This window comes from Protopterus annectens, chromosome 3.part1 (assembly GCF_019279795.1).
Source record: "Protopterus annectens isolate FY-2018-M chromosome 3.part1, PAN1.0, whole genome shotgun sequence".
Lineage (NCBI taxonomy): Eukaryota > Metazoa > Chordata > Ceratodontiformes > Protopteridae > Protopterus > Protopterus annectens.
Window position 1 is genome coordinate 518,234,296 of NC_056732.1, and position 27,421 is coordinate 518,261,716.

General features: G+C 39.8%; 1 protein-coding gene across 1 annotated transcript in view; it reads right to left on the minus strand.

The window, feature by feature from the left end:
- Positions 1–27,421, minus strand: part of LOC122798197 (tetratricopeptide repeat protein 21B-like) — a 1,733,894-nt gene that overhangs the window by 781,418 nt on the left and 925,055 nt on the right. The window contains exon 14 of the mRNA XM_044066946.1: positions 12,117–12,332. Within this exon, the coding sequence (XP_043922881.1) occupies positions 12,117–12,332 (216 nt within the window). The remainder of the gene's footprint in view (positions 1–12,116; positions 12,333–27,421) is intronic.

Consider the following 27,421-nt stretch of genomic DNA (forward strand, 5'->3'; position numbering starts at 1 on the left):
CAGGTATGGAACATACACATGATAAGACCTTTCAGCTAACATCTCCTGCTGTGGAATACCAGTCCAGTTGCTTATTTGTGCTTACTATTTTTTTTAAAACATCTCTTCTTGAGCAGTCTCATATTCAGCCAGCCTTTTCTTCATTTTAACCTCTGATTCTTGCAGTTTTATCACCTCATCTGAATAGCTGTTTAAAGCTTCTTCCATTTTTCCAGCCTTTTGTTATTTGAGTTGCTACACTTCATCAGTGTTTCACTTATTTTAACCAGGTCTGTTTGCAGTTGTCTTATATCTTCCTCTAGGTTAATGGAAATCATGTCTGGAGCTTACTCTGCTTTTTGCTGAACAACTGCAGTACTTTTCGCAATCATTGTTTTTTTTTCCTCACCTTTTGTAGCAGACTTTCTTTCAGGTCCTCTTTATTTCTTTTTCCTGGCATCCAGGCAGTGCATATACTAGCCAGTTACTGAAATTTACCAAGAAACATAAAAGCCCACTGGCCTTCTCTGCTGAGTTTCTGTTTTCACACTGGGAAAAGTGCAAAAGGGGTCACCTAGATTCCCCTCAGAAATCTAAAACTGAAGACACGGAATTCAATGAAGTTGAAGAGTCCCACAGATCTACACCTGATGATGTCTTTTTTGGATAGATCCTAGAACTTCTTAAAAAGAGAGGTGGATGGTCCTCCAGTATCTCTTCACAAGAGTGTTTCTGGAAGCTTTTGGGACTGGCCTGGTTAAGTCTTGGGTGGTCCCATTGGGCTTATGTGCTAATCGATCTTATGTCACACCGAGCATGTTATGAACCCAACACAACAGAACCTATACCTAAGAGACTTGACAAGTTTCTAGCTCCTCCTAAAGATAGTGCCCACTGAAGCAAGGGACTTTCTATAGATACCACGATGATGGAGACAGCCACTAAAAGACAGCTTACAGAACAGAGCTCGTCTATTCATCCTCAGAGTCTAGGGCATTGGATAGATTTGGCAACTGCATTTATGCCTCATTGATCTTTGCCCTTCGGTCACTATTTGACACATTTTAGCAGGCTACAAAGAGCTTTCCAAATCTCTTTCAGGGTTCATGTCTGTGGAGGACCAGAAGAAAGCTTCTTCACAACTGGCCACCTTACAGTCCATCTCTAGTGCATCCATGAAGTTAATCTCTCATGGGGCTGAGGGTGCATCTACGGCTGTGGGTTCAAGCATAGCAGTCAGGAGGCATGCCTGGATGCACCCGAGTGATTTTATGGAGCCCTTCAAGTCTACATTCATCAGTGCCCCCTTTGATGGATTGTCTTTGTTTGGCCCCAAAGTTAAAGAAATGCTCTTTAGAAGTGAGCAAGATGGAAAGACTCTGTCTGCTTTTGGGTTCCGTTTTTCTACTCCTCAGAGATCCTTATCCAGGAATTAGCAAGGTAATGAAAAGATGTGGCTCTGCAACTCCCAAGGGCCTTTCCATGAATCATGAGGAGGGAGTAGAGGGAGAACTCTAATGTAAGATGCCCCCCTCATGGCAGAGGTGGTCCGCAGAACTAGGGCTTCAAAGATAACTTCTCTGACAGACCTTACCAGCACTGCAGAAGGTTTACCTGATTGATGCACTCTGGAGGGAGTCAGGAGATGCTTATCTCTGCACCCAAAAGCTTGGGAATCCATCACAAAAGACAATTGGGTGCAGAAAATCATATCCTTAAGTTATTTCATACCATTTTCCCAAATTTTCACAATGAAAATTAAAAACATCCCCAAAGTTCCACCCAATCAAAGGGAGAGCTTTAAGGAGAATAACAATAATCATACAGAATCTTATATTCATAAAGTAACAGAAGGTGTTCTAAGAACAAAGCCAACACGGGAATAGAGAAAGGAGATTCTGCCGATAGGGATGACTGCAGTTAGAGATACAAACAATGGGGAAGCAGGGGCTGGAATTTATTAGAGGAAACTGGCAAAGGAACCAAAGTATTGTGAGCAAATAATGAGAGAGGGAAAGGTAATAGAATGGCAAGATGCCAAGAATTTATTTGGACTGAAGGTTTGAGACTAAAACTAAATGCCAGGAAAGGCATAACAGTATCCTTGGGGAAGTCATCCATCCCCGGTAACTATCATATTGACAACACACTCCTTAGAGTTGACCCAGCAGTCAGGGACTTAGGGACACATATAGATAGTAATCTAGCCTTGGTAATCTAGCCTTTGATCATCACATGTCTACAGTGGTGAGGAAATCATTCTATGTTACACAATTTACAAACAAAAGTATGGCATCTAAGTCCAAAGAAGTTATTGTTCCACTGTATTCAGCATTCATCAGACCTATCATTGAGTAAATGCCCCCTTTGGTACGTACTTAACCTGGAATATCCAACAACTGGAACGTCCACAGAGGTTCCTCACTAAAAGAATACAGGACATAAGTAATATGTCCTATACCGCCTTAAGGCCCTATCCCTGTATTTTGTCTCCTACAGGTTTTTGAGGGGCGATCTATGTCTAGCATACAGGGCTTTGTCAGACCCCACTCAGATGGACTTCCTGCATATCCAAAAAACAAACAACACCAGAGTTACCTGTTTTAAACACTTAAAACTTGCCTGTGATATAAATAGGACCTGATGGAGAGATAGATATGAGTCCCAAAGACTACCGTGTCTATGGAACAGGCTCCCCATCCATGTGAAGCAGAGTTCCTCCCTAACACACTTAAAGTGCAACTTGGACAACTGGATGGGAAACTGGAAATTCACCTCTCGTTTGGCACCTATATCTCTAATGGACAGAGGTAACCTGTAAATGGTGCATCTTCCAGGACCATACTTACACTTATCAAGGGTATCAGAACTTGTCAGAGATTTGGGATGCATGGCTAGGCTTAAAAAGGCCCTTGTGGTTGTTAGCCAAGTAAACACTTATGAACCTGTGAGATTGCCTTCCTAATCAAAGACTGATATCAGAGTATAGGCAAAAAGAAAAGAATAGAGGGTCCTAAACAAAAGACCAGCACTGGTAGAGTTTTTAGTAGAATCCAGAGCAGAAGCTGCTGTTCAAAAAGGAATAATTAGTACAGCAGATAAAATATTGCACGATAACTATAAGAATCAATCAGAGGAGGTTAGAAAGGATTTGGAAGAGCTATTGGAAAAGCAAGTCACAAAGAAACAATAGGGGATCTATATATGTCTCCCAAATATGCAACAAAATCTAGAAGATTTAGGACTTTTTCTTGGAAATGTTTGCATACATATTTTTATACCCCAAGTAGACTTCAGAAAATTTTTCCTACTTCAGATAATTTTTCCTAAGGTACACAGCAAATGTTAAAGGTGTGATGGGGAAGAAAGAGGTAATTGGGAACATATTTTCTGGGAGTGTAATGAGTTGGTAGGCTTTAAAGATTCCCTGCAGACTACACTATCAGAGACACTGGGTGAGCAAATTGGTGTAACTAGGGAAATTATATTTCTGGGCTATAATACAGAATCAGAATTGCCTAGCCATAGTAAGGCCTTCCTGAGTCAAATTATGGTGGCTGCCAAAAAAAAAAAAAAAAAAAAAAAGCAATGAGGCTTGGATTAGAATTAACAATTAGGATGGCGCAGTGGTGCAGCTGTAGTGTTGTCGCCTCACAGCAAGAGGTTCCCCAGTTCAATTCTCAGCTGGAGTGCATTTTCTATGTGTCTCCTGTAAGAAGGGTGAACAGAGACAAGGAGATATTGGATTCAGGGTGAAAAAAGGAGAAGATCAGATCTGAGAAGACTTGAATCTCAATGTAGTAGGATCCGAGGAAAGTGTCGGATCTGATGTCTTGACGACTTTAGCCAGTGACTCCGAAGTCCAAGCTGAGTGGGGAGAATGATCAGTAGTACATTTCCTGGACTCCTTTTCATTAGGTTTCAAGTCAAGCTTCCCGTTATCTGTTTTACTAGGAGTTTGAGCCCCAGCTGAGTCAGAAACAAAAGAAGAAGGAAGTAAACCTTTCAAAATGAACTAATCCCTTCTGTCACTTAAAGCACAGGAATTGAACCCCAAACAAACAGAACAGTCCACACCTAGGTGGGCAGCACCTAAACAATACAAACACTCCTTGTGGGCATCCAAGTTAGACATCGTATGCCCACAGGAGATGCAGTCGTTAAAACCCATAGGTTTGTCAGCCATAATAAGAAAGCCACTCTATTCCTAAAACAAAAAGGTGAAAAGGGAAACTTTTTTTTTTTTTTGGATAGATGGAAGAAAGACAGAAAATACCAACACTGAATCTACCTCAAATTGGGTAACTAGAAAGAAGGAAAGGATACCGACAGTGGTATGAGACAAAGTACCCTAACACAGGTAGAAAAGCCTGATAAAAAGGGCAGAAAAAGGAAGGAAGATAATGGATATAATGGACAGAAAGACAAACAAATTATGTCTAATGGTAAAGGAAGGTGGAGGGAAGCAGACCAAGTACAGAAAAACTTTACGAAAAAAGGATATAAAGCTATCTCTTAACCTCCGTAGCTTGAGAGTAGAAATTTGTATCCGAATAATGTGGTGCCAAACAAGATCTGAGTTATACCAGGAAAGTCAGGCATTATGGGTAAAGAAAGGAGCTCAAGACCTGGATTCATGAGCCTGGTAAAAGTGGCTGAGTTGGATCCAATGCTGGATCAGAAACCCATCAGTTAAGGTATGAATGAAAATGACATCATCAGATCTGCTGTTGCTCTGGTTTCCTTGCATAATATATTAGAGATTCTACGTCTGTTTCCCAATTTGGTTCAATTTGTGTTGTTATGTTACGCAAGCAGAATGAGTATGCCAGTGATAGGTCAAGCCAAACAAAACTGTATAGGAAGGTAAGAACTAAATGAAAGGGCACACCATCCAGTCCAATGAGGTCCAAATTGCCACACATACCAGACAGCCTGGTACGAGTCCCAGTCAACTCCATTTTAACTTTCTGCAACTCAGCTTAACTCCTGAGTGTCTCAGCCCACTGCAGCATTATACCAGATTAGACATATCAGTAATGCCTTTTAATTCATTGCCTGAGACCCAACTGATAATAGCATCTTTAGAAAGAATTCAGTTGAACTTAATTAGGCTCATGCCCACAGAGAAGAGAAATAATGTGGAGACTAATGGGCCTGGGACTGACTTCCCAGGAACTTCCCTCCTCACTGGCATGGGACAGCACTGACTGTAATCAATGGTTAACTTGAAAAGTCTGTTTCTCAGGTAATCAATGAAACAGTTAAATTCCATAAACTCTAGTCTATGCAGGGCTACTTCTGCCAACAGTTTCCAGTGAATAGACTCAAAGGCCTTTCTGAGGTCTGAGAAGATGACTCCAGTTAACACTGGTTTATCTGAGGTTCCCAAAATGGTAACTCTGAGTGAAATAAGAACTATGCAACTGCCATATAATTTTCTAAATCCATACTGTTGATTACCACAGTCCAAAGTACTTTTCGCCCGATAAGCCATAGATTTCTCCAAAATGTTATCCAGGATTGAAATAAGCTTTAACTTCTTCATATAGTTTCAGGATCAATTTTTGGAGCAGTGGCAAAATATAGCCAATGTTCCAGATTTTGGATAGGATTCCACTCTTTAAAGACAAATACTGATTTGTCTGACTGTCCCACAACCATGTATTTAGTTTTGAGCTAGTAACTATTAAAAAACTAAGTTTAGCAGAGAAGCCAAAAAATATGTTCAGTACTGTTATCAAAGGTTCAAAGTCAGGCATGCTCATGCTAAACCGAGCAGCAAACTATTGCGCAAACGTATCTGCAATAGGCTTATCTTACTCTACAAGTTCTACATGAACATTTGGAGAAATATATGTGACCATTTCTTTCCCCTTGTCAAATTATGTATTTCCCTTCAGCAGCCCTGAGCATTCATTGTTGCCATAAGCCTCTGCCTTGTGAATTTCTGTCTTGATCCTGTTAACTAGCTTTTTTGCACTTGTTTCTCAAGCACTGGTATTGCTGATGGTCACCAAGAGCATTTCTCTTTAGGTAACTCTTCCATGTAGACTTGCAGAGGATAAAAGTCACTAGAATATCTGTGATTACTCTAGTTTTTGTACTAACAATCATTAGACCGTTTTCAAGTTGTTTCAGTTGGCTTGTTTAAAGGCTACAAAATCCAGCACTGTATTAAATAATGGAATGGTTCATAGAGAAACAAAGTGATAACATGATTTCCCTAAAACTTTTATAATTAGGTGGGCTACAGAATCAGCTTTTCTAGACCTTATTCTTTAGCACAGTGACATGTTATTGCTTATTGTGATTTATGTATAGAATTTTTCTGCAAGTACATTTGGTTTATCTTGCACCCTCAACAACATAATTGTTTATTGACAACATATTGCATTCACAATTCCACTATTTCAATTAATTGAATAATACCTTATTGTTGCTTTCAACCTTTGAGATCAAGATAAGCTCACAATAAAAGCTGGAATTTTTAATAAAAACACTACTTTCACTACTTTATTTGTGCAATATTTGAAAGTTAAGTAGTACTGTTTTCTGTTGTATAGCTTACTAAGATTTCACAAAAAGGAGCTTTTCGTTGAATTTGCATGAATATTTACGCCTTACAGGTATGTGTTTGTGAATGTAACACATTCATGAATTTAGAAAGTAATACTGTTACAAAATTCATTGAAAGTAATCTGAGCATATTTATTTTGAACCCTGAGGTTAGCTTCACTCACTGTCTCTTTTCTTAATTCTGTCTTTTTTTGCATTTCTAATGATAAAGTCAGGGAAGGATAATTTATTTTACAATTAAAGGTGATTGTACTCTAAATCAAAGATAATAGTATTAGTATCTGTTTTAATTATAGAGCCTACATCAACAGGTGGCAAAAATAAAGACCCTAGGCTTGTCAATGCATTATCTAAGATACTGGCATCTCTAGATGGAATTGCACATTAATTGTTCGAAAATGTACTGACCAAAATAGTCAAATAATATTTGGACATATTTATTGGAGTTTAGATATTTCACTCAGTCAAGTGTTTATGTAGTTAAAACCCCCATAAGAAATAATATATTCAATGTTTTTCCACCTAAAGTTCAGCAAAGAAATTGTCATTCTTTGGGCACACAGACAGTATATTGTGGATGTCTGTAATATTATACTCAACACCACAGATAATTACTGGATGAGAACCTTTTAGTCTTGAATTGTTCTTGGCTTTCAACTTTTAGGTGTTCTTTAACAAATATTGAAACACTACCACCAATCCCACTGAATCTGCAACAACAAAATGAGGTACACCCTAAAGTTTTTATATAAACTTCAGATCTTTACCAGGTTTTAGTAATGCTATATATTGCATGATCACTCATGTAGCAGAAAGCTTCTAAATCATCCATTGTATTGTTCAGACTTTTGGTACATTCATATCTAAGTTTATTTGTGTGTGTTTGTTTTTTTAATCTAGCATATTTTTGAAATATTTGCTTTGGAAACAACTCTAAAAAAATAAACTGGTTAGAAAATGTCATTTTCAGTACTTGTACTCAGTGGAGAGACAGTGGTGAAGCCTGTATGATGCAAAGTATCGGGGTCAATTACATACTATATTCCAGGTTAACAGGTAGTGTCTGTAGCACCATGTTCTTAGGTAACGGCTGAATACTAAAATTTGCTTTGTTATAAAGTGCCATAGAAGGTAACAGGAGGATATTGCTAAGCAAATGTGCCTGCCACTGCTTGCTGTGATATTTGGTAATCCCACAATTTATTTCTACATATCTGAGCGGGAGGAGAAGGAAAAGAAAGAGAACCTTAGACTATTCACTCCAACAGCAAACACTAAATATGGCAGGGGTATTATGCTTCTCTAACATGTATTATTCCATTATCTTTACACATATTTGCTTTTTAATTGTGTCTCTGCCAAATACACTGCCATATATTAAGACTCAAGGATACCTTAGGAAGGGAATCCACTTAATTTCTCTAAAAATCACAGTCCCCTTACTGAAAGACTACACAACCAAAAGCCCCACTAATTGTCCAACAACAAACAACCATGCACAACAAAATCCTCCTTTGTTGAGCATCCAAGTATATCACCTAAAAACACATAAAAAATCATAATTGGTTTTGTAGGGGGACACACCTCCCTGCACTGCCATGTAGTGGGTGGTGCCCCCCACACCATCCGCTACTAATATAAACTAACTCAAAAACTGTACAAACAAGAAGAAAGGAAACCAGTTCACACTTTGTAACATTCTCGGTTTTATTCCATGCTTGTAGAATCTCTAACATGGCCATTTTCAGCAAATAATTACTCATAAATCTGGAACATTTGATAAGAATGTACTTGATGAATGGAACCTTTGATAAATGGAGCTCAATCAGTAAGGATTCACTACTTGATAGTAGAACATAGTATCCTGTTCTCTATAATGAGCAGTATACATGACAGGAATACAGTGTTTTTATTTAGGCAAATTCTGAATTCCCTGACTCATAATATACCGAAGTACCTGACTCATAACATTCAGAATGTTAAATACTGTGATCTCAACCAAAACTGGAACCTCAAGATCTATAACAAACGTAAAACTCTGATGGTGCACTTTTACAGTGATAAGTCACAGATTAGTTCTCAGTACTAACACATGCCATAAATGAGGCTGGCTTGTTCTTTCCCAACAAAAACGACTGTGTAACCATAGACCCTAATGTTACATCGCTCTTTCAGTAATGCAGGCCCAATGTGCATTTGTCACTATAGGTTAAATAAAATTAGCTACCACTCTGTTGCAAACTACTTAATTTGGCAGTTTCCCTTGGGTAGGATTATTTATTTATTTTTTTATTATTTATTTTACATTTGTTTACTGGGAAAGTCTGACTAGACACAAGTCCTTTTTCAGTGGAAGCCAGAGGACAAAAGCTCCAAATTAACAAAAGTACAAAATTGACTAAAGCACAGATAAAATTTGCATTGTACAAATCTTAAACAATGGTTTAGATAGTATTTTAGATTGATCTATACATTGCAACTAAGTTTGATAGTGACCTAGTTGAAAATCAGACATATATATAAATTCTATACAGGCGGTTGTTAGGGAATAAAATAATTAGCCAGGACAAGTGCAGATACAGAGTCAAGTGTTCCTTAAGTGTGATTTTAGAAGTTTTTTTAATTGTACTGTAAAGCAGTTAGAGGTTATTTGGGTGGGTAGTATGTTCCATATTTTAAGAATGAAGTTTGACAAGAGTGATTCCCTGGCTGAGTTGTTAGCTTTGGTGATGTCCAGAAATAGTTTATTACTAGAACAGACAGATCTACTATTTGAGTTCTAGAGAGAAGGGTTTTTTTCTGGTTGATGCAGGATCTTGTGAGCAAATGTTATTTGATTAAAGGGTAGTAGTTGAAGAAGTTCTAGTCAGTTCAATTGCTTAAGGGATGAGCAATGATGTGATATGTATGAGAAGTCTGTGGCGTACCTGGCAATTTTGTTATAGCAGGATTCGGGTTTGGTTAGATCAGTTTTCTGAGGTTGGTTAGAAATGGTGAAGTGTAAAGGAGGGTTGACATGAGGTGTATGCATGTGATGGTAGCTTTTGTGTTTCCTGTTAGAAATTGTTTGTTTCTGTACAGAGCACCTAGCGTTTTGTGTACCTTCTTAATGGTTTGAGATATGTGGACATCAAATTTCAAGTTGATGTCAATTTCTATGCCTAGATGTTTAGTGTGTTTTACTGGAGTGATTATGGTTTTATTTTTGGATATGATACCGAATGAGGAGCATGATGTGGTTGATCTTGTAGAGTTGAAGAGAAGGAGTTTGGTCTTGTTATGGGTTAAGATAAGATGGGTATTAGTAAGCCATGTTTCAACAGGTAGAAAAGAATCTTGGGTTATAGAATTAAAGTCTTGTAGGGAAGGGGCTGCACATATGAACGTGGAGTCTTCTGCATACTGGATCACTGAAACATGTAGAGTAGAGGTGTGGAGATTGTTGGTAAAAAGAGAAAACAGTAGGGGTCATAGAATCAAGCCTTGGGGAAGTCCTAAGGTAACTGGAAGAAGAAGAGAGAGATTGTGTTGCCACTAAACGGCCTGCTGCCATCCTGATAAGTAGCTTTTGAAGCAAGTAATGGAAGACTGACTAAGATTTAGGTCAGACAGAACACTGATGAACATGTCAAAAGCTTAAGAAAGGTCAAGAAAGATGGCAGATAAAATTGTCTGTTGTTTCTATGCTGGCTTACAGTATTAGTAAAAGACATTAGGGCTGTGGTGGTGCTATGCCAGGGTTAAAAGCTGTTTTCAGTATTTGACATAAGGGTGTGTGTGTGTGTCCATCAATTGTGTATGAATGCATCTCTCTAGGATTTTGGATAAGGGAGTTAGAATGGCAAATTGGCAATAATTGGTCAGTTCTGAAAAATTACCTCTTTTGTGTAAAGGTAGAATGTGGGAGATTTTCCAAATATCAGGGACTAGATTTTCAGATATAGATCTCTTAATAAGCATGGCTAATGAATATGCTATTGTGTCTACTGCAATTTGCAGATAGTCAGCCAGAAGTTTATCTGCAGCTAGTGTGATTGGCTTTAGATTTTTTAAGTAATCTTTCTATGCTATTAACAGAAACTGGTTGTAATGTAAGGGGGTTGGTGTTATTCTGTGATATGGAAGGATCAGAGGTGGTGGGGGGAGTACTGAGAATTAGAAAGAGCAAGAATGGTTTATTTGAAGTATTTATTGAATTGGGTTGCTATGCTGTCTAAGCAGGTATTGGTTGATGTTGGAAAGGGTGTACTGGATTTACCTGGGAGGAGTATGTTATGTATGGCAGTCCAGAACCTTTGAGGGTTATTTTGATTTTTTTTTAATATTATGGTAGTAGTTGATTTTGTCAAAGAACTAACTTCTTTGCTTTGTTTCTAAGTTCTAGGAATGTTTGTTTTGAGGCTGCGGATCTGTTTTTATGAAACTGTTCTCAAGCTTTATCTCTTGCTTTGAGCAAAGATCTGCATTATTTACTTAACTAGGGTGCATAATTAGCTTTGACTCTAATAGTTCTGGGAGGTGCATAACAGTTCAGGATATCTAGGAAGGTGGTGTTGAAGAATTTAACAGCATCTTCTAGGGCCATTTGTCTGGGAGGTTCCCAGTTGCAGCTTTTTAGAGAGGAGATGAAGCTGTCAGGATTGATTTTTTTTTTATTTCTTATTAAACGGAAGGTGGTCTGGTTGCTGAGATGGATACGGTGTCTTAGAAGAAAGGTTGGTTGATGGTCACTCAGGCCATCTGGGAGACAACCAGATCGTTAGGAATGGGTGGGTCTCAAAATCCAGTCGAGGATAGAATGTCATTTGGAAGACTTGTCAGTCTTCGAAGAGGATGGGATAATCTGGGTAAACCCATGGGGGTTGATAGGAGTTGTTGGATTTTGTGAGGAGCAGGTGAGACAGTCAATGTTAAAATCTCCCAACAGGATTGTTTCTTGTGGGAGGGCACTGGAGGTCCAGTGTAGTAAATCCTCTAGTGTGGATATATTGTTCCCGGGTGGGATGTATCCACCAATAATGTTAATGTGTTTCTTGGGGTTGATTTTTAATCTGGTAAAGATTAGTTCTGCATTGTCAAAGTTAGGGATGGTTAGCTCTAAGGTCTCAACTGCTTGGTGATTTTTGAACAAAATTGCTATGCCCCAACCACTTTTGATTTTTCTGTCTTTATGTAGAATATTGTATCTGGGAGCTAAGATTTCATTGTTGCTGTTTTGGGGTTTTAGCCATGTTTCAGTTCATATTACAATGTCAGGAGAATAGAGGGAGAGTAAAGCATGCAGCTCATGTAATTTATTCTATATATTCCTGACGTTCATGCATTTTCAATCTAAAAAACATTTATAGAAGATAATAATAAACAGAAATCTTTTTAATGATGACTGTGAGTGATGTCTTAACAGAGTCTTTGTAAGAACAGAGGATTAAAAGGAATATACTGTCAGCTTATCATGTGATGCAGTTATTTCAGTGGTACTAAAACACAAGCCAAGTCAATCAGAAGTCCTTACATTCAAATGTTTTTACCAGTTTTGCCTAAAAATATGAACATTTTACCTGTTCTCCATTTAAGCTTAGGACTTCTGCCAGTTCCAAATACACAGAGACTTTGTCGCTGATGCTGATGTTAGCTGCTTTGGACTTTTCCCCTCCAACTCTTTTCATGCCTGGTAAACTCATTATTATTTTTAAAGTTTTAACAGCTTCAGGAATATTTCCCATCTTTTTCAGAGCTCTTGCTTTGATGAGGTGATACAAGGGCTGTTCTCTGACCTTAAAAATATCAAAAAATGTGATAAACTATCATTGCATCTAAAAAGTGAAAATAAATTATCTCACCCTAATATCTTTGCTAGTTAAAATGACAGTATACAAAGATGACAGCTAACAAATTATTCAAAAGGCAGTGGCTCACACAAATTATTTCACAGTAAATAAAACACAAAAAGAATTACAATTAATAAAAAAGAAATCGCAAGACAAGTTATTTCACTGATGCTGAATTTCTTCATGTTAATGAAAAGTACAGTCTATCCCATTTGGTTATGATAAAGAAGATGGATGTTAGTTGGTAGATGGCTGCAGAAGTTAATGAGAATTCTACCAAAATAAACTAGATTATCCCTTCCTGTTATTAGAACCATATTATCCTAAACATCCCAAATATGCAGTCTTAGTCTACTTTCATTTATATTTTCTTCTTCTTCTTTTAATATTTAAGTTTACAGTCCCAGAATTATTTCATTTTGCACCAGGTTAGATCAGCAAAACAAAGTAATTAATTGAGTAATTAATGAATTAATCACTCAGTTAAGACTCATTTCTCCTTCCTGCTCCAAACTTGATCCTCCTATTGCAGCTACCATGGGTACCTGATACTATTAGATTTCTAGGCTGCAGCTTCCTCTCACTACATATTAATTCCCTCCGATCAGTGTGTGTGTGTGTGTGTGTGTGTGTGTGCGAGTGCGAGTGCGAGTGTGCGTGCGTGCGTGTGAAGCTAACCGTTTTCTTTTACTTAGCCAAGCCTCAAGGGCTGAGCTACTTATTTATCCCTCAGTGCCATTGCTGTTCATAGTGCCCAAAATGCTATTCACTAGCATAAAAAAACCCTCAAAAATATTGTCTCTGAAACTGTGCTTTAATACAGTTTAGTAATCATGACAATATCTGCACTGAAATTCCAGCTGTTGTGCCTGTTCTACCAACCCCCCCCCCCCCGAAAAAGTTACAGGATGCAAATGCTGGTAGTTGGGCTACAAAAGTAGCAAGCAAAATTAATAGGATACTAGCATGCCAGTTGTGAACAGTCACAGTTTCCTATGCCTCAACTCCACATTCTTGTCTCATTTGTTGTTTATTTTACAATTATTCAGACTTACAACTTTGTTGTATAAAAGCAATGAATACTCCAAGGCTTCAAGAGGACAAGGGAGTCAAGTAATTTTCATATACACATTTTACTCTTTGAGAAAATTGGGGATATATTTTTTGTCTGCTTTAAATATATGTCATCCATCCCCAGGCTCAAGTTAATATGGTATTAGTTTTATTTCACTCCTCTCCTTTAAGCTGCATATCAAACATTTAATTTGCTCAGCTTCCTAATGACTTATCAAATGTGAATTTGTTCCACATAAGTACAGAAACAGTAAATTTTTCTTCTTAAAAACAACAAAGATTGGCTCTCCAAATTTATAAAACATTAATCCAGGTTACACAGTTTAGGATATAGGGGATAAATTCCTTTTACCACACATCATTATTTCAGAATTTACTTGGTGCAATGAGGTAGCACTCAGCAACTTATTAGGTTTCTGACCTATGCATAGCAACCTAATATATGAACATTGCATTTTATTTTGCTCTTCCAGGACCTGCAGAAAATTCTGTGGACTGAATGCTGTCTTCACAGTGTGCAGGTATATTCCTGCATGCAGCAAGATTAACTCTGTTGCTTCTACTCCCACAGAAACTTGTTTTAATTATAGCATTAGTGGAAAGACTCAATACACCTTTATATGATTTATTTCTGCATGCAGTCAGCAGTATTGCAGATAATTATTTGGGGAGTGGCAGTGGGAAATGAAATCAGCAGTAACTGGACAATTTATTCTGCAGCTAGACTGATTGTTATTGAAGTTTCTTCTATGTCAGCTCATTCATTCTTTCTTGTGTACATGGTAAAAACTTTTTGAATCTGCATAGACAAACCAAAACATTTAATTTAATAAAACTATCAGTTCTTGAATGATTCTGAAGAAGGCATTTATTAACTTGCCAACCAGCTCTTCCAAACTTTATTTACAGGCATACATCAGTAATAATCTAGTGAGCAGAAACGTTTAATGCTTTTAACTGTATTTTTATATGAATCATAGGAGTGCTAGTAGGGAAAGAAATGAGACTAAACTGAAGCTGGGAAGAGAGAGAGGTACTTCAGATGAAAATGCTCTAATGTCAACATTTGTTTTGTCATCACATTTTGGTGAACAGATTAGATAGTCAATAGGTCTGGGAGATCGACAAACACTAGGGTGGGGGAAAATGGCCATACCTTTGAGATCATGAAATCTTGAAGTGATATATATATATATATATATAAAGTCTGCAGGGGTGTGGTGGGGCATAGGGGGCTTGCCTCCCTTGCAAAGGGCTAGATTCAATAAAGCCTACACTAAGTGTACACTGTTCTGAGGAACAGAGAACACAGACATAACACACACCTTCTTCCTCCTAATTTTAGTTTTCCTGTTGATATTTTTGCTGCTTTAAATATTGACAGGGATTCATAAAGGTTACCACAAAGTGCAGACTACATGTACACTTAGCGTAATCTTTTCTGAGTGACTAAAAAACACAAAAATGAGACAAGAATTTTATAGAATACATATCGTGTACACTAAGCGTACACTTAGTGTAGGCTTTATTGAATCCTTTTAGTCAGCATGCTCCAAGCTTATTCCTTAGGGCATGCACAGTTAGTTGCATTGATGTATTGGCCATTGATATTTCAGCATTCGCTGTTAAATACTAGATATATTATGTACGCATGTGTGTGTGTGTGTGTGTGTGTGTGTGTGTGTGTGTGTGTGTGTGTGTGTGTGTGTGTTTGTGTGTGTGTTTGTGTGTAAATATATATATATATATATATATATATATATTATGAATATATTATATACATATACATGAATCTATGGATGAATATAACATGAATATATATCTAAAATGTCTCACTGGGGCATGAAAGTAAGCAGCTTCTTTGTCCAGAGTTGCCATGTAACAGTTTTGTTCTATGTAATTTTCAGACTTAATGTCTTGAATAAGCAGAAGCCACTATACAGCAAAAAAAAATCTGATACCAGTGCAAGATATGAAGAACTTGAAGTGGTGAGAAGAAATGAAGAAACTGTATAACAGTGCTGGCTTTATAATATCAACTCACACACCTGCAAGGTTCCATAGAACACAGGCATAGGACCAGTATATGCCTACATAAGAAAAAGGGTCTATGTCAAATAACGGCCACATTGTCGAACATCAACTCATCAACAATGCAATCTGCTGAACCCCCTCACACACACACAATACCTCCTATAATTATATATACCAACTCTGAGATCACACTACAGTGGGGAAAAGGCAAATTTCCTGATCCCGACCATACTGCGATCTCTGTCAGAATGGCTCAACGGCCTGCATTGCCAATGAGATGACATTCAACAATGTGGCTGTTTGATTATTTGACATAGACCCTAGGAAAAAATGCTACTGTTTTAAAACTGGACTGTAATGAGGAAAAAGTAAATGGGTTAAAACTCTGACATTATGAGCTACCATTATTGGGATCACTCCTCAAAGCTCTATTGTTAGAAAAAAAAAAAAAAAAAGCTCTATTGTTAGCATATATGTATGTTATTGAACTTTCTTTTTTTAAGTCCACCAAAAGCCCCTTTTGGGATTTTAACTTTATGTCAGGGAAGTTAACTCCATTCCCCTATGAACCCGTAAACAGAGTGGATATACTTTGCATGTAAAACACTTTTCCCTGGTTGCTGTTACCTCAGGCAAAAGAATCCCAAAAGTTACAAGCTCCAAAATGTAAAGTACCTTACCTGATATTTTGTAAAGAAAAAATATTACTGAAGAAACACCTCCCAGTCTTTTTTACAAACTACCAGGATGAATGGGAACAGCATCTCCATATGCTAGACGTAGGCAGACAGCTCAGATATTACATTAAGGGAATAACTGAATTAAGAAAGTACTGTTGTGCAAGTAAACATACCATAACTGTACATGCTCGAATGGCTACTACTGCAGTAACCTAAGCTATATGGGCTATATAACAGCCAGCCAACTTCCAAAGCTTCAAGGCACCTTTCGTGCACTCTCTTAGAATAACAGCTTGAGCTGAGCTGACGAAATGACAGGTTTTGGGCCTGTCATTCAGAGCTTTTATGACAACAGAGAAAGGAACGCTAAACCCTGAGAGGACATTGCTAGAAACAATAAAAAAAAAACAAATGCCCACACCCTGACATACAAAACACACCATAAACAAGGAGAGGAGGTGGAAGGAAGGAGTGGCTTCTGCAGGAATGATCATTTGAGCATCTACTGTTATGGTAAGCTTACTTACCCAACTCTACTATGTTCATCATATTGATCACTGCTGCAATAGCATAAACTCTATATGGGTAGATTACCATACTTTAGAAAAACTGGAAGATGGAAGTGGAATGGTCCAAAAGCCCATGGAGAATATATCTAGCAATGCCTGGCCTACACCTGGAGAAGGAATCTAGTTTGTAGCGCTTTGTAAAAGTATGTACATTGGACTAAGTTGCTGCATCTAGAATACTATTAGAATCCAACACTTTCCAAAAAGCCATTTGGAAATAGTCTGTTTTGACACAGGTTGTCCCTTCTACTTACCTTCACATGAAATGAACAATTGATCTGAATATCTAAAGATTTAGCTCTGTCTAGGTAGTACCTTACTTATCTGTAGACATCCTAGGTATGGAGTATCTTTTCTCCCTCATTTTCATGTTCAGAAAGAAAACAGGGAAATGGATAGTTTGGCTTAAATTAAACTTGGATACCACTTTAGGCATAAAAGAAGGATTAGTTCTAAAAGAAACCCTGTCTCTGCAGCCAATGAGATACGGTTGACTCACCACGTGAGCCTACATCTCAGATACCCTTCTTGCAGAGACCAGAGAAATCAGTAAAACTGCTTTCGGTGTTAAGAACATCAAGTCAGCACAGTTAGCTCATTTAAATGGAGCAAGTGTTAGGTTCTCTAACAAAAAAGTAAGATCCCAAGGAGGGGCCACTGGTTTTCTTTGTGGCCTCTTATGCAAAACCCGTTTCAAAAACATTTTGACATGAGAATACATTGAAAGGCGAGGATCCACAGGCAGACATGCTGAAATGACTGATAAATGGACATAGATGGAGGAGAAAGAAAGGCCATAGAATAGTGTCACACAAGTAGTGTAAAACCAGCATACCTCTCAACTGTCCAGATTTTTGCCTCATATTTTTGGTCTGTTTCTCATAAATCTTTTGGTTTTCTGGCAAATTATTATGGGTTACATTCACAAAATAATGGTTTGAGTTTAAGACTTCATTCTCTTCTGAAAATTCATACTAATGCAAAACCCGTTATTCTATCAGCTTTCTACATTTATAAGAGCAGTATTTAAGAATTAACCCTATTTTTGTGCCTGTGCCCCTCCATTATTTACAGCTTTGTCCAGATTTATTGTACTAAGAGGTTGAGAGGCATGAAATCCAGAGAACAACTAGCCCTGAATGGATGCTGGCTATGTTGTTGGCACTAACTAGGAAACCTTTTCCATCTACTGATATACATTTTTTAGTAGCAGGCTTTCTTGCCTCCATTAGTACTTGCTGCATGTCTACAGTAAACAGGTGCCTAAAGGGAATTAAGACCCTGTTATCCAGGCAGTCAACTGAAGCTGATTGTGGTCGGGGTGTATCAAACACCCCTGCCCTTGTGCGAGTACATTCACTCTGTAAGGAAGCTTCTGGTAATTGCCCCTGTCCATTTTCAAAATGGGAGGTAATCACTGTTGCCTTGGCCAGAAGGGAGTCACCACAATGATCTTGGGGGATTCCTTCTGAATCTTCAGATGTACCCTGTATAGCAGTGGAAAGGGTGGAAAAGCATAAAGGAACATTCCTGTCAAAAAAAAAAAGTTTTCTAGGTTTTCTTGAATAGCGTTCTGGAGCAGAACATTGCCAACTGATTTTTCAGAGAGGAGACAAATACATCTACTTGAGGAACTCCCCACAGATGGATCAAATCTTGGAAGACTGACTGATTAAGTTTCCATTCATGAGGGTCTGCACATGTTCTGCTCAGCTTGTCTGGCACACAATTTTCCTGTCAGAATGCAGGATGCCTGGAGAGTAAGACTGTATTGTGAAGCTATATCCCCAGCTAACATGACTAGTCTGCATAGGGGGTAAGACTTAACTCACTCTAGCTTGTTGATGTACCACATGACTGTTGTATTGTCTGTAACAACTTGAAGAGATCTCATGGACTAAAGATAAGTCAGACAGTCGAGTGTCTTGATCACAGAAAGCATTATTCTAAATTTATGTACTTGCATCTCTTCATGGTTTCCCCACACATCTTGCACATTTATCCCTCTTGAAACTGCTCCCTAAGCAAAGTTTGCAGTCTCTGTGGTGACTGACTGCTTTGGAACAGGGAGAGAGAATGGTACACCCAGATTTAAGGATATTTCTCTTCTGACAAACCCCAGCACTGAGATTTCAAAAGACAAAGGATTTTAGTGGTGGAACAAAAGAGACTTCAGATACCATTGTCTCTTTCACTTGTGGAGTCTTGCCAGGGGTATCATGAAAATCATAAATGCCATGAGATGCAAAATCCTGAAGAATTCCCTTGCTGTGACCAAAGTCAAAGTAAACAACTGTATTTACAGATCTAGATATAAATCATTTTTTTTCCCTGGAAGAAAGTTCTTTAAACTGAGATGTCTAGCTGACACCCCAGGAACAAAATCCTGTGAGGAGACAAAAAAAGACTTTTGAATGTTCTCTTGGAATCCCAGCTTGGGAATGGGATCTCTCACCTAAGTGAGAGATTCCCAACACTTTGAAAAAGACAATGCAAAGATAACCAAGTTGTCTAAATATGAAAAAATATGGATACCCTGTAGCCTTTAATGAGCTATAAATGGAGCTACACATGTTGTGAAAACTCTTGGTGCAGTGGATAGTCATAGATTCATAGTTGTTTACTAGGCTAATGACCATAAGGGCCTTTTTAAGCCTTGCCATGCATCCCAAATCTTTGAAAAGTTCTGATACCATTGATAAGTGTAAGCATGGGCCTGGGAGATGAACCTTTTACAGCTTACCTGTGTCCATTAGAGACATAGGTGACAAACCAGGGATGAACTTCTGGTTTCCCACCCAACTGTCCAAACTGCACTTGAACTGGGTTAGGGAGGACCTCTGCTTCACATGGATGTGGAGTCTGTTCCATAGACAGGGTTTTCTCTGGGATACATACCTATCTCTGCAGCAGGTCCTATTTATATCACAGGCAAGGTTTATGTCTTCAGAATGGGTAATTCGATTGCTGTTTCTTTTGTGGATATGCAAGAGGTCCATCAGAGTGGGGTCTGACAATGCACTGTATGCCAGGCATAGATCTCCCCTCAAAAGCCTGCAGGAGACAGAATACATGGATAGGGCCTTGAGGCGATCTGCATAGGACATTTTATTTACGCCCTGTATTCTTTTAGTGAGGAACCTCTGTGGACATTCCAATTGTTGGATATGCCTAGTTGAGTGCATACCAAAGGGGACATTGTACTCAATGATAGGTCTGATGAATGCAGAATACAGTGGAACAAAGACTTCCTTGGACTTATATGCCATACCTTTGTTTATAAGTTGTGCAACATAGAATGATTTCCTTACCACTGTAGACAGGTGATGGTCAAAGGTTAGATTACTATCTATGTGTGTCCCTAAGTTCCTGACTAAGGGGTCAACTCTAAGGGGTGTGCTGTCAATAGGATAATTACCAGGGATGTATGACTTCCCAAAGGATACTATTATACATTTCTTAGCATTTAGTTTTAGTTCATGGCTCTGAAACCAGTTGTTTGTCTGTGTCAGCCCCTCCTGGAGAACATTTTGTCAGTGTAAGATTCAATGACAGCTCCTAATTTACAATCATCTGCAAATTTAGTCAGCCAGAGACCACTGACATTGGCCTTGACTTCCGAGAAGTAAAAGTAAAAAATGAGTGGTCCAAGGACTGATCCCTGAGGGACTCCACTTGTGGCTGGCTTTTTTGTAGAGGTGGACTCCCCAATTCTAACTTCTTGGGTCCTGTGTGTGAGCCAGTTGGCTATCTACTGGGTGACCTACAGGTTTGTACCTAACCTCTTGAGTTTGTCAACAATGCCTGAGTGGAGTATTGTGTCAAATACCTTGGCCAGGTCAAGGTAGGCAGTGTGAATGATTATGCCCTCATACATTGCTTCGGTGACCTTCTCAAAAAAGTCCACCAGGCTGAGTAGGCATGATCTGCCCTTGACAAAACCAAACTGGGTTGGGTCCAGTGTCTGGAGGTTTACTATATCTCTGTTGATCATCTCCATGATAATTCTTTCCATGGCTTTACATATAAGACTAGTAAGACTTATGGGTCTGTAGTTTCCAGGGTCTGTAGATGGCCCACCTTTGTGCAGCGGAATGAGTGTTGCCTTTCTCCATTCTGGAGGCATGAAGCCTGTCTGGAGGCTACAGTTAAATAGTAATTCCAGAGGCCCTTATAGGTCATGTTTCATGATATTTAGAAGGCATCCTGGGATATTGTCTGGGCCCATTAATGCAGTGTTCTTGGTCATAGAGAGAGCATTAAGGACCTGTTCCCTAGTGATAGTAGGGGGAGTTATATTTGACAATATTTCCTGAGGGAAGATTGAGGGGGAGAGAGGAGTAAAGTTGGAGCTGAATTTATCAGCCAGGAGGTTTGCTATATCTTCTGGCTCAGTACAGGTGGCTCCATTTACAATGAACTCTGCACACAATTGTGTATTGCCTTAGAAGTTGTGGACATGGCTTAAGAATGCCTTGTGGTTGTCCTTGGCCTGGGAGGCCAAACTTACCTCAAATCTGGCTTTGGTAGACTTTATTTTTCCTCTGAGTTGTTTGTTTAGTTTGATAAGAGTGTTTTTATCCTGCTGGGTGCTGCACCTCCTATTTTTTGCCATGATTTTTTTCCTCCTGTTATGCAGCCTATTGATTTTGTGATTCCACCATTGTGGCTTGTTTTATGAGTTAGTTCTGTAGTTCTTCCTGGTGGGTACATCTGCCTCTATGATTCAAAAAACATGTTTATTTCATTATGGCTTGATGTTTCCTACATTTTAACAACACTCTGGGACTATTTACAGGTTTTTAAATATTTTTATACGTAATTTCTGAGTCTGACCACATGGGGTGTGGCATTTTGAAGTAATTCTGTTTGTTTAGTCTGGCTCTAGGTATCCCAAAATGCAGTGTTTGGCTGTAAAAAGTTGCATCATGCAGGCTTCTTTCATCCTAAAGCTCCTGTCACTGCATTGATTTTATATGTATACACTGCTGGCTTTCAGTCAGTTAGTTTTAAGTAACACTTCATGCCATTCAATGACTACTTAAAACACAAACAGTGCAAATGCCACAGAACGGGCTTTCAATATGGTTTTTACTGCTGCTGCTTTTTAGAATGGCTAAACTGCATTTTTGTGAAGCCTGAATTGTACGACTTTGACACATCTCCCATCCCCCTTCACACCTAACTTCCCTAGCTGTCAACGTCCTAAGGGTAATTTGAGCGGTTACCTACTGTGATTGACATCTCACAACAGGAGACTTGACTCGTGTACTGTTTTCTTGTTCAAGCCTTTTCTGTTTGGGGAGGGGAAGGACCAGGGAGCTGTGACATCACAGCATGGGTGGGTTTTAAGGACAGTCATGGTGATGTCAGTTTGGGAAGGCAAATGACCAGAAAATTACCTGTATTCAGTGGTCTTGGCCTTGATGACATCAATGAATTGAAGACTGTAGCAAGGGCGGCCTAAAAGTTTTTTGAAAGTGAAACCACCACAGTACAGTAAGGTACTGTTCTAGTGGAGAGAAACAGTCAATTTAAAATATTTTGAATGCTGTGTTGTTATTTATTCATAGCAGGGACAATAAATAGAGAAAAAAAGGACAGAGATGTTGAGCATTTAATAATAGAATCCTGTTGTCCTTTAAGTGGTGCTGGTAATGATCGTAGGAAATGAGAATGTTGACTTAAATGCTTTGGTTGTGGAGAAAGAAAACAATATTATTTTGTGCTGTATAGTTTGAAACTAATCATCCTAGTATGACTAATATGTACACACCTGCGAAAGAAGGTGAAGAGAAACTGTTTAGTAGTTTAGAGCCTTGTTTGTTGGCATTGCATCACAAGTGTTGGTTGAGTGATTTATATACCCATTTAGAGATTTTATTACCACAGTTGTAGATCTAAGCTGCGGTGGTGCAGCGGTAGCACTTTCACCTCACAGCAAAAGGTTCTCCCATTAGATTCGTGGCTGGAGCGCCTTCTGTGTGGAGTCTGCATGTCCTCCCCCCGGTCGAGTGGCGTTCGGAAGAAATGCGTGAATGGGTGTGCCTTCGTTGAAGACTGGGCATTGGGCTGGCACCTCGGCACCATAAAAATCGACTGCCAATCATTAGCGGACCGGAGTTCCACTGAGGCGACCCATAACCGGGAAAAGCCAAAAGAAAAACAACAACATTACCACAGTTGTAGATATTGGTAGTACCTGCTGTACGAATTCTAGCTGAAGATTTTTTGGTCACACTTATTTCTCCAGCACTGTCTTTATTGTCAGTATTGTCTCCATTAGTTGCTGTGTTTTGTCTGCAATTAATTAATTAATGTAGGTTTAATCGGTTTACTTACTCTAACTTCTCTGTTGGCACATGCATAAAAAGAAGTTATGTACCTACCATAACGTTCCATCTTAGTTGTCCTTCATCTCACCTTCCTTCTTGCTGTTTGGGTTCCGAGCCGATCCTCAGCTCCAACTCGGCCTACTTCTATAGCTCAAGAGCTATTTACTGGCTCGAGGCTAACCCTTATCCCAGAATGCCCAGCATCAGCTGTCCAGATCTCATTTGAGATAGCACACACTAGACATATAAAGTAACCAGTAACCTAGAAACTGATTTACCACAATAAAAGAGTAAACTGTCATAAAATTACCTGGCATGTGAACCAAGAAAAAAGGAAATCTGCCAGTGAAACCATAGTGAACTCCTCTGAATTCTCCAGGAAGGGTGAAGGGGGGGAATGCAAGAAGGAAGGTGAGATGAAGGACAACTAACATGGAACGTTATGGTAGGTACATAACTTCTTTATGTTAAGTTGTCCCATCTAGCCTTCTTTCTTGCTCTTTGGGACAGCATTCCCTAGCACCTAAAGACCCCAGGTGGCTCATTGGAACAGACTCTTCAGAACAGTGGAACCAAAGGAATCCCTGCTCCGGGAGACCACATCCACTTTGTAATGAGAGATAAAGGTATGAGGGTTTGCCCAAGTGGCAGCTGCATAAATTGCGTCTATGGGCAATTTAGACTGAAAGGCTACAGAAAGGGCTAATGCTCTAGTAGAATGACATTTCGGTTTTGCTGGTAGATGTTTATGTCTTAACTGATAAATAAAGGCAATGGTGTCAGATAACTATTTGGATAAGGTCACCTTAGAAACTGGAAGGCCTTGCTTATTGTGAGCATAGGAGAGAAATAATTGGTCTGACTTTCTTAGGTCTTTGGTCCTATGGAGGTAAAAACGTAATTGTCTGTGCACATCCAGTTGGTGAAAACTGTATTCTGCCTTGTTGCTATGAGTGGGAAAGAAGACTGGGAGATCAATGGATTGATTTAAATTGTTTTCTGAACAGACATTTGGTATGAAGGTTGGTTCTCAGAGAAACTCTAACTTTGTGAAACACCATATATGGAGGACAAACACAGAGTGCTTGGAGTTCTGAAACATGTCTAGCTGAGGTCATAACCACCAGAAAAAGTCTTTTCCAAGAAATAAATTTTAAGGGACATGAAGCTGCTGGTTCAAAGGGAGGCAGAATCAAAGAAGTCAAAACTAAATTGAGCTTTCGAGGAGGAGGTGGATCCCTCACTGCGGGTCTAAGAAGAGATGTTCCTCTCATGAAGGCTTTGCAGAGCTTATGAGACATTATGCTAGAATTAAGAATTCCAATATGAAAATTAGATATGGCAGCCAGTTGTACCCTGATAGTAGCAGCAGCCACACCCGACTGAAAAAGCTCTGCTAGAAATTCTAGAATTTGATGGACTGGGACTGAAAAGGGGTCTAAATTTCTAGATTCTGCCCAGTAAGAAAATATTTTCCATTTGCTAGCATAAGTCTTTCTCATAGTTGACTTATGGGAGAAAACAATAATATCATGAACTGCTGGGGAGATACATGGAAGCCTGGCTAAGGTAGGAAGTGGAGAAACCAAGCTGTAAGCTTGAGAGTCTGAAGGGATTGGTGTAACCCGCCTGACTGATGAATCAACGGATCTGGCACTGGGTCCAGAACCCAAGGCTGGTCTAGAAGGTGAAGATGCAGGAACGGAAACCATATCTGTCGAGGCCAATAGGGGGCAATGAGGATAATTTTGCAAACCAATGATTTTGCTTTCTGTATGAGTCTTGGAATTAGGGGAAAAGGGGGAAATGCATAAAAGAGTCCCTGAGGCCAATTGTGGACTAGAGCATCCCTGGGAGTTTGACCTGGAGGAGAAAGCAGGGAGAAGTAAGCTGCTGCATTTGTTGTTGAGGGGGGAGACAAATAGATCACAGCAAGGCTGGCCCCATTTGTGGAAGATAAGGTCCACAACTTCCTGATTCAGAGACCACTCGTGAGGCATAAAGATAATCCTGTTGAGCCTGTCCGCTATTTCCCTGGGATGTGCGTTGCTGTCAGAAAATGTTGGGAGGAAATTGCCCTTTACCATAGCCTGAGGGCTTCTCGACACAAGGGGTAGGACCTGGTCCCACCCTGCTTGTTGATGTACCACACAACTGACATGTTGTCTGTTTGGATCGCAATAGTACCAGAAGGAATAGAGTCTTGAAGAGCTTGCAATGCTAGGAGCACCGCCCTCATCTCTAGGACATTGATATGCAGATGGTACTCATGAGGTTGTCACATGCCTTGGACTGTCCTGCCTAGATAATGCCCCCCCACCCTATCAGGGAGGCGTCCGTGGTCACTGTGGCTACTGGAGGGGGTTGAATGAAAGGTCTGCCCTAAGTCATCAGTGGGGAGACCATCCACCAAGAGAGGTGTCTTTTGCATGTTTCTGTAATCAGGATCATGTGAGACATGGGTAGTTCCTGGAAGGACTACTGCGTGAAGAGAAGCCACTGAAGGACTCTCACATGGTAATGCACTAATGGTACAAGAAGAATGGAAGCTACCATGGAGCCTAGAACTTGCAGGACATGTCTGACTTGGATCTTTCTGCTCTGCATTAGAAATGACACTTGTTGGCGAATAGAGAAAACTCTTTCCTGTGGTAAACTTGCAAACATCTGTTTTGTGTTTAATTCTGCTCCTATATATGTAACCGACTGACAGATCAACAAGGCAGATTTTTCGAAATTTACTGTAATGCCTAGTTGGGTGCAGGTTGATATTGTATAATCTCATGCCTCTAAGAGCTGATGCCTGGTGGTAGCAGATAGGAGCCAGTCTTCCAGATAGGGAAACATCTGGAATCCTTGACGTCTCAGGTGAGCCGTGACTACTGCCATACATTTGGTGAACACCCTGGGGGTTGTGGTGAGACCAAAGGGCAGAGCTCTGAACTGGTAATGACTGGCCCCTACCCGGAAGCGAAGAAATCTCCTGGAGCGTCTGTCCATTTTGAAAGGGTAGTATGCATCCTGAAGATCTATGGAGCACATCCAGTTGTCCTGACCCAGAAAAGGGAGAATGGATTGCAGTATTACCATCCAGAACTTTTCTTTTTGTACAGATTTGTTCAATCTGCTGAGATCCAGTATCGGTCTCCAGTTTCCTGTCTTTTTTGCTACTAAAAATAATCTTGAGTAAGTTCCGGATCCTAGCTGGTCTGCGGGAACTTCCTGAATGGCTCTTTTTTCTAGCAGTTTTGAAACTTGAATAACTGTTTGATCCCTTAGATTGGGTGGGACATCTGGGATGGGCTTTTTTGACTTTAGAGGGGGTTGATGGGAGGGGATTTTGTAACCTCCGGATATGATAGATAGTACCCATTTGTCTCTTGTTATATTTTGCCAGGCTTTTGGGTACAGGGAAAGTCTTCCCCTGACTGCCTCCAGAGGTGAGCAGTCGGGCAACCCATCAGGGATGCTGGAAGGGTTTGGCAGAGAAAGTTTCTCTGTCACCCTGATTTTGGTGTCCCCCTCTGCCATGAGGGTGGTGCCTGCCATTGTTGTTGTTTCCCCCTCTGCCCCTGTGGGAAAAATCACCACGTGTATCAGGCAAGGGTCCCTGGGACTTTCAAAACCACATCTTTCCACCCCTCTGACCTTTGGGTAAGGTCTGTTAGGAGTGGGAAAACGGACTCCCACGGCAGAGAGAGTCATGCCTTCCTGCTCACACCTGGTAAGCGTGTCTTTCACCTGAGGCCCAAAAAGTGAGGAGCCATCAAAGGGAGTATTTGTGAAGGACGTTCAAAAGGGTTACGCAAATTGACACAGCGCAGCCAAGCATGTCTCCTGAGAGCCACTCCTGTACCTGCGGCTCTGTTCGCTCCATCGGCTGCATAGGAAATCAACCTCATGGAGGAGTTGACTATTGAATTAAGAGTCGCAAGCTGGGAAGCTATTTTGGCTGATGCTCCCTCAGCTGTAGGATCTTGTAGGGTATCTCCAAGCTCTTTTAGGAGATCCCTTTGAAGTCATGTAAAATGAGAGCGATAATTCAGGGACCTCATGGAGAAGGTCGCTGAGGAAAACATTAGTTTCCCATATCTTTCCATTGTCCTAGACTCTTTGTTTGGTGGATGGACAGATGAAGAGGTTTCTGCTAACTCTTTCTTGGTGGCTGCTGCTACCACCATGCCATCAACTGGCACACCTTTAGTGAGAAATTGTTTGTCCTGGGGGGCTGTTATGAATTTATTTGGTCTCCTCGGAGTAGGTTCCACAGAATCTGGAGCTGATCAAGCCTTTCAAGCCACTACAGACATGAGTGGATCGAAAGGTAGAGACACCCAGGAGGT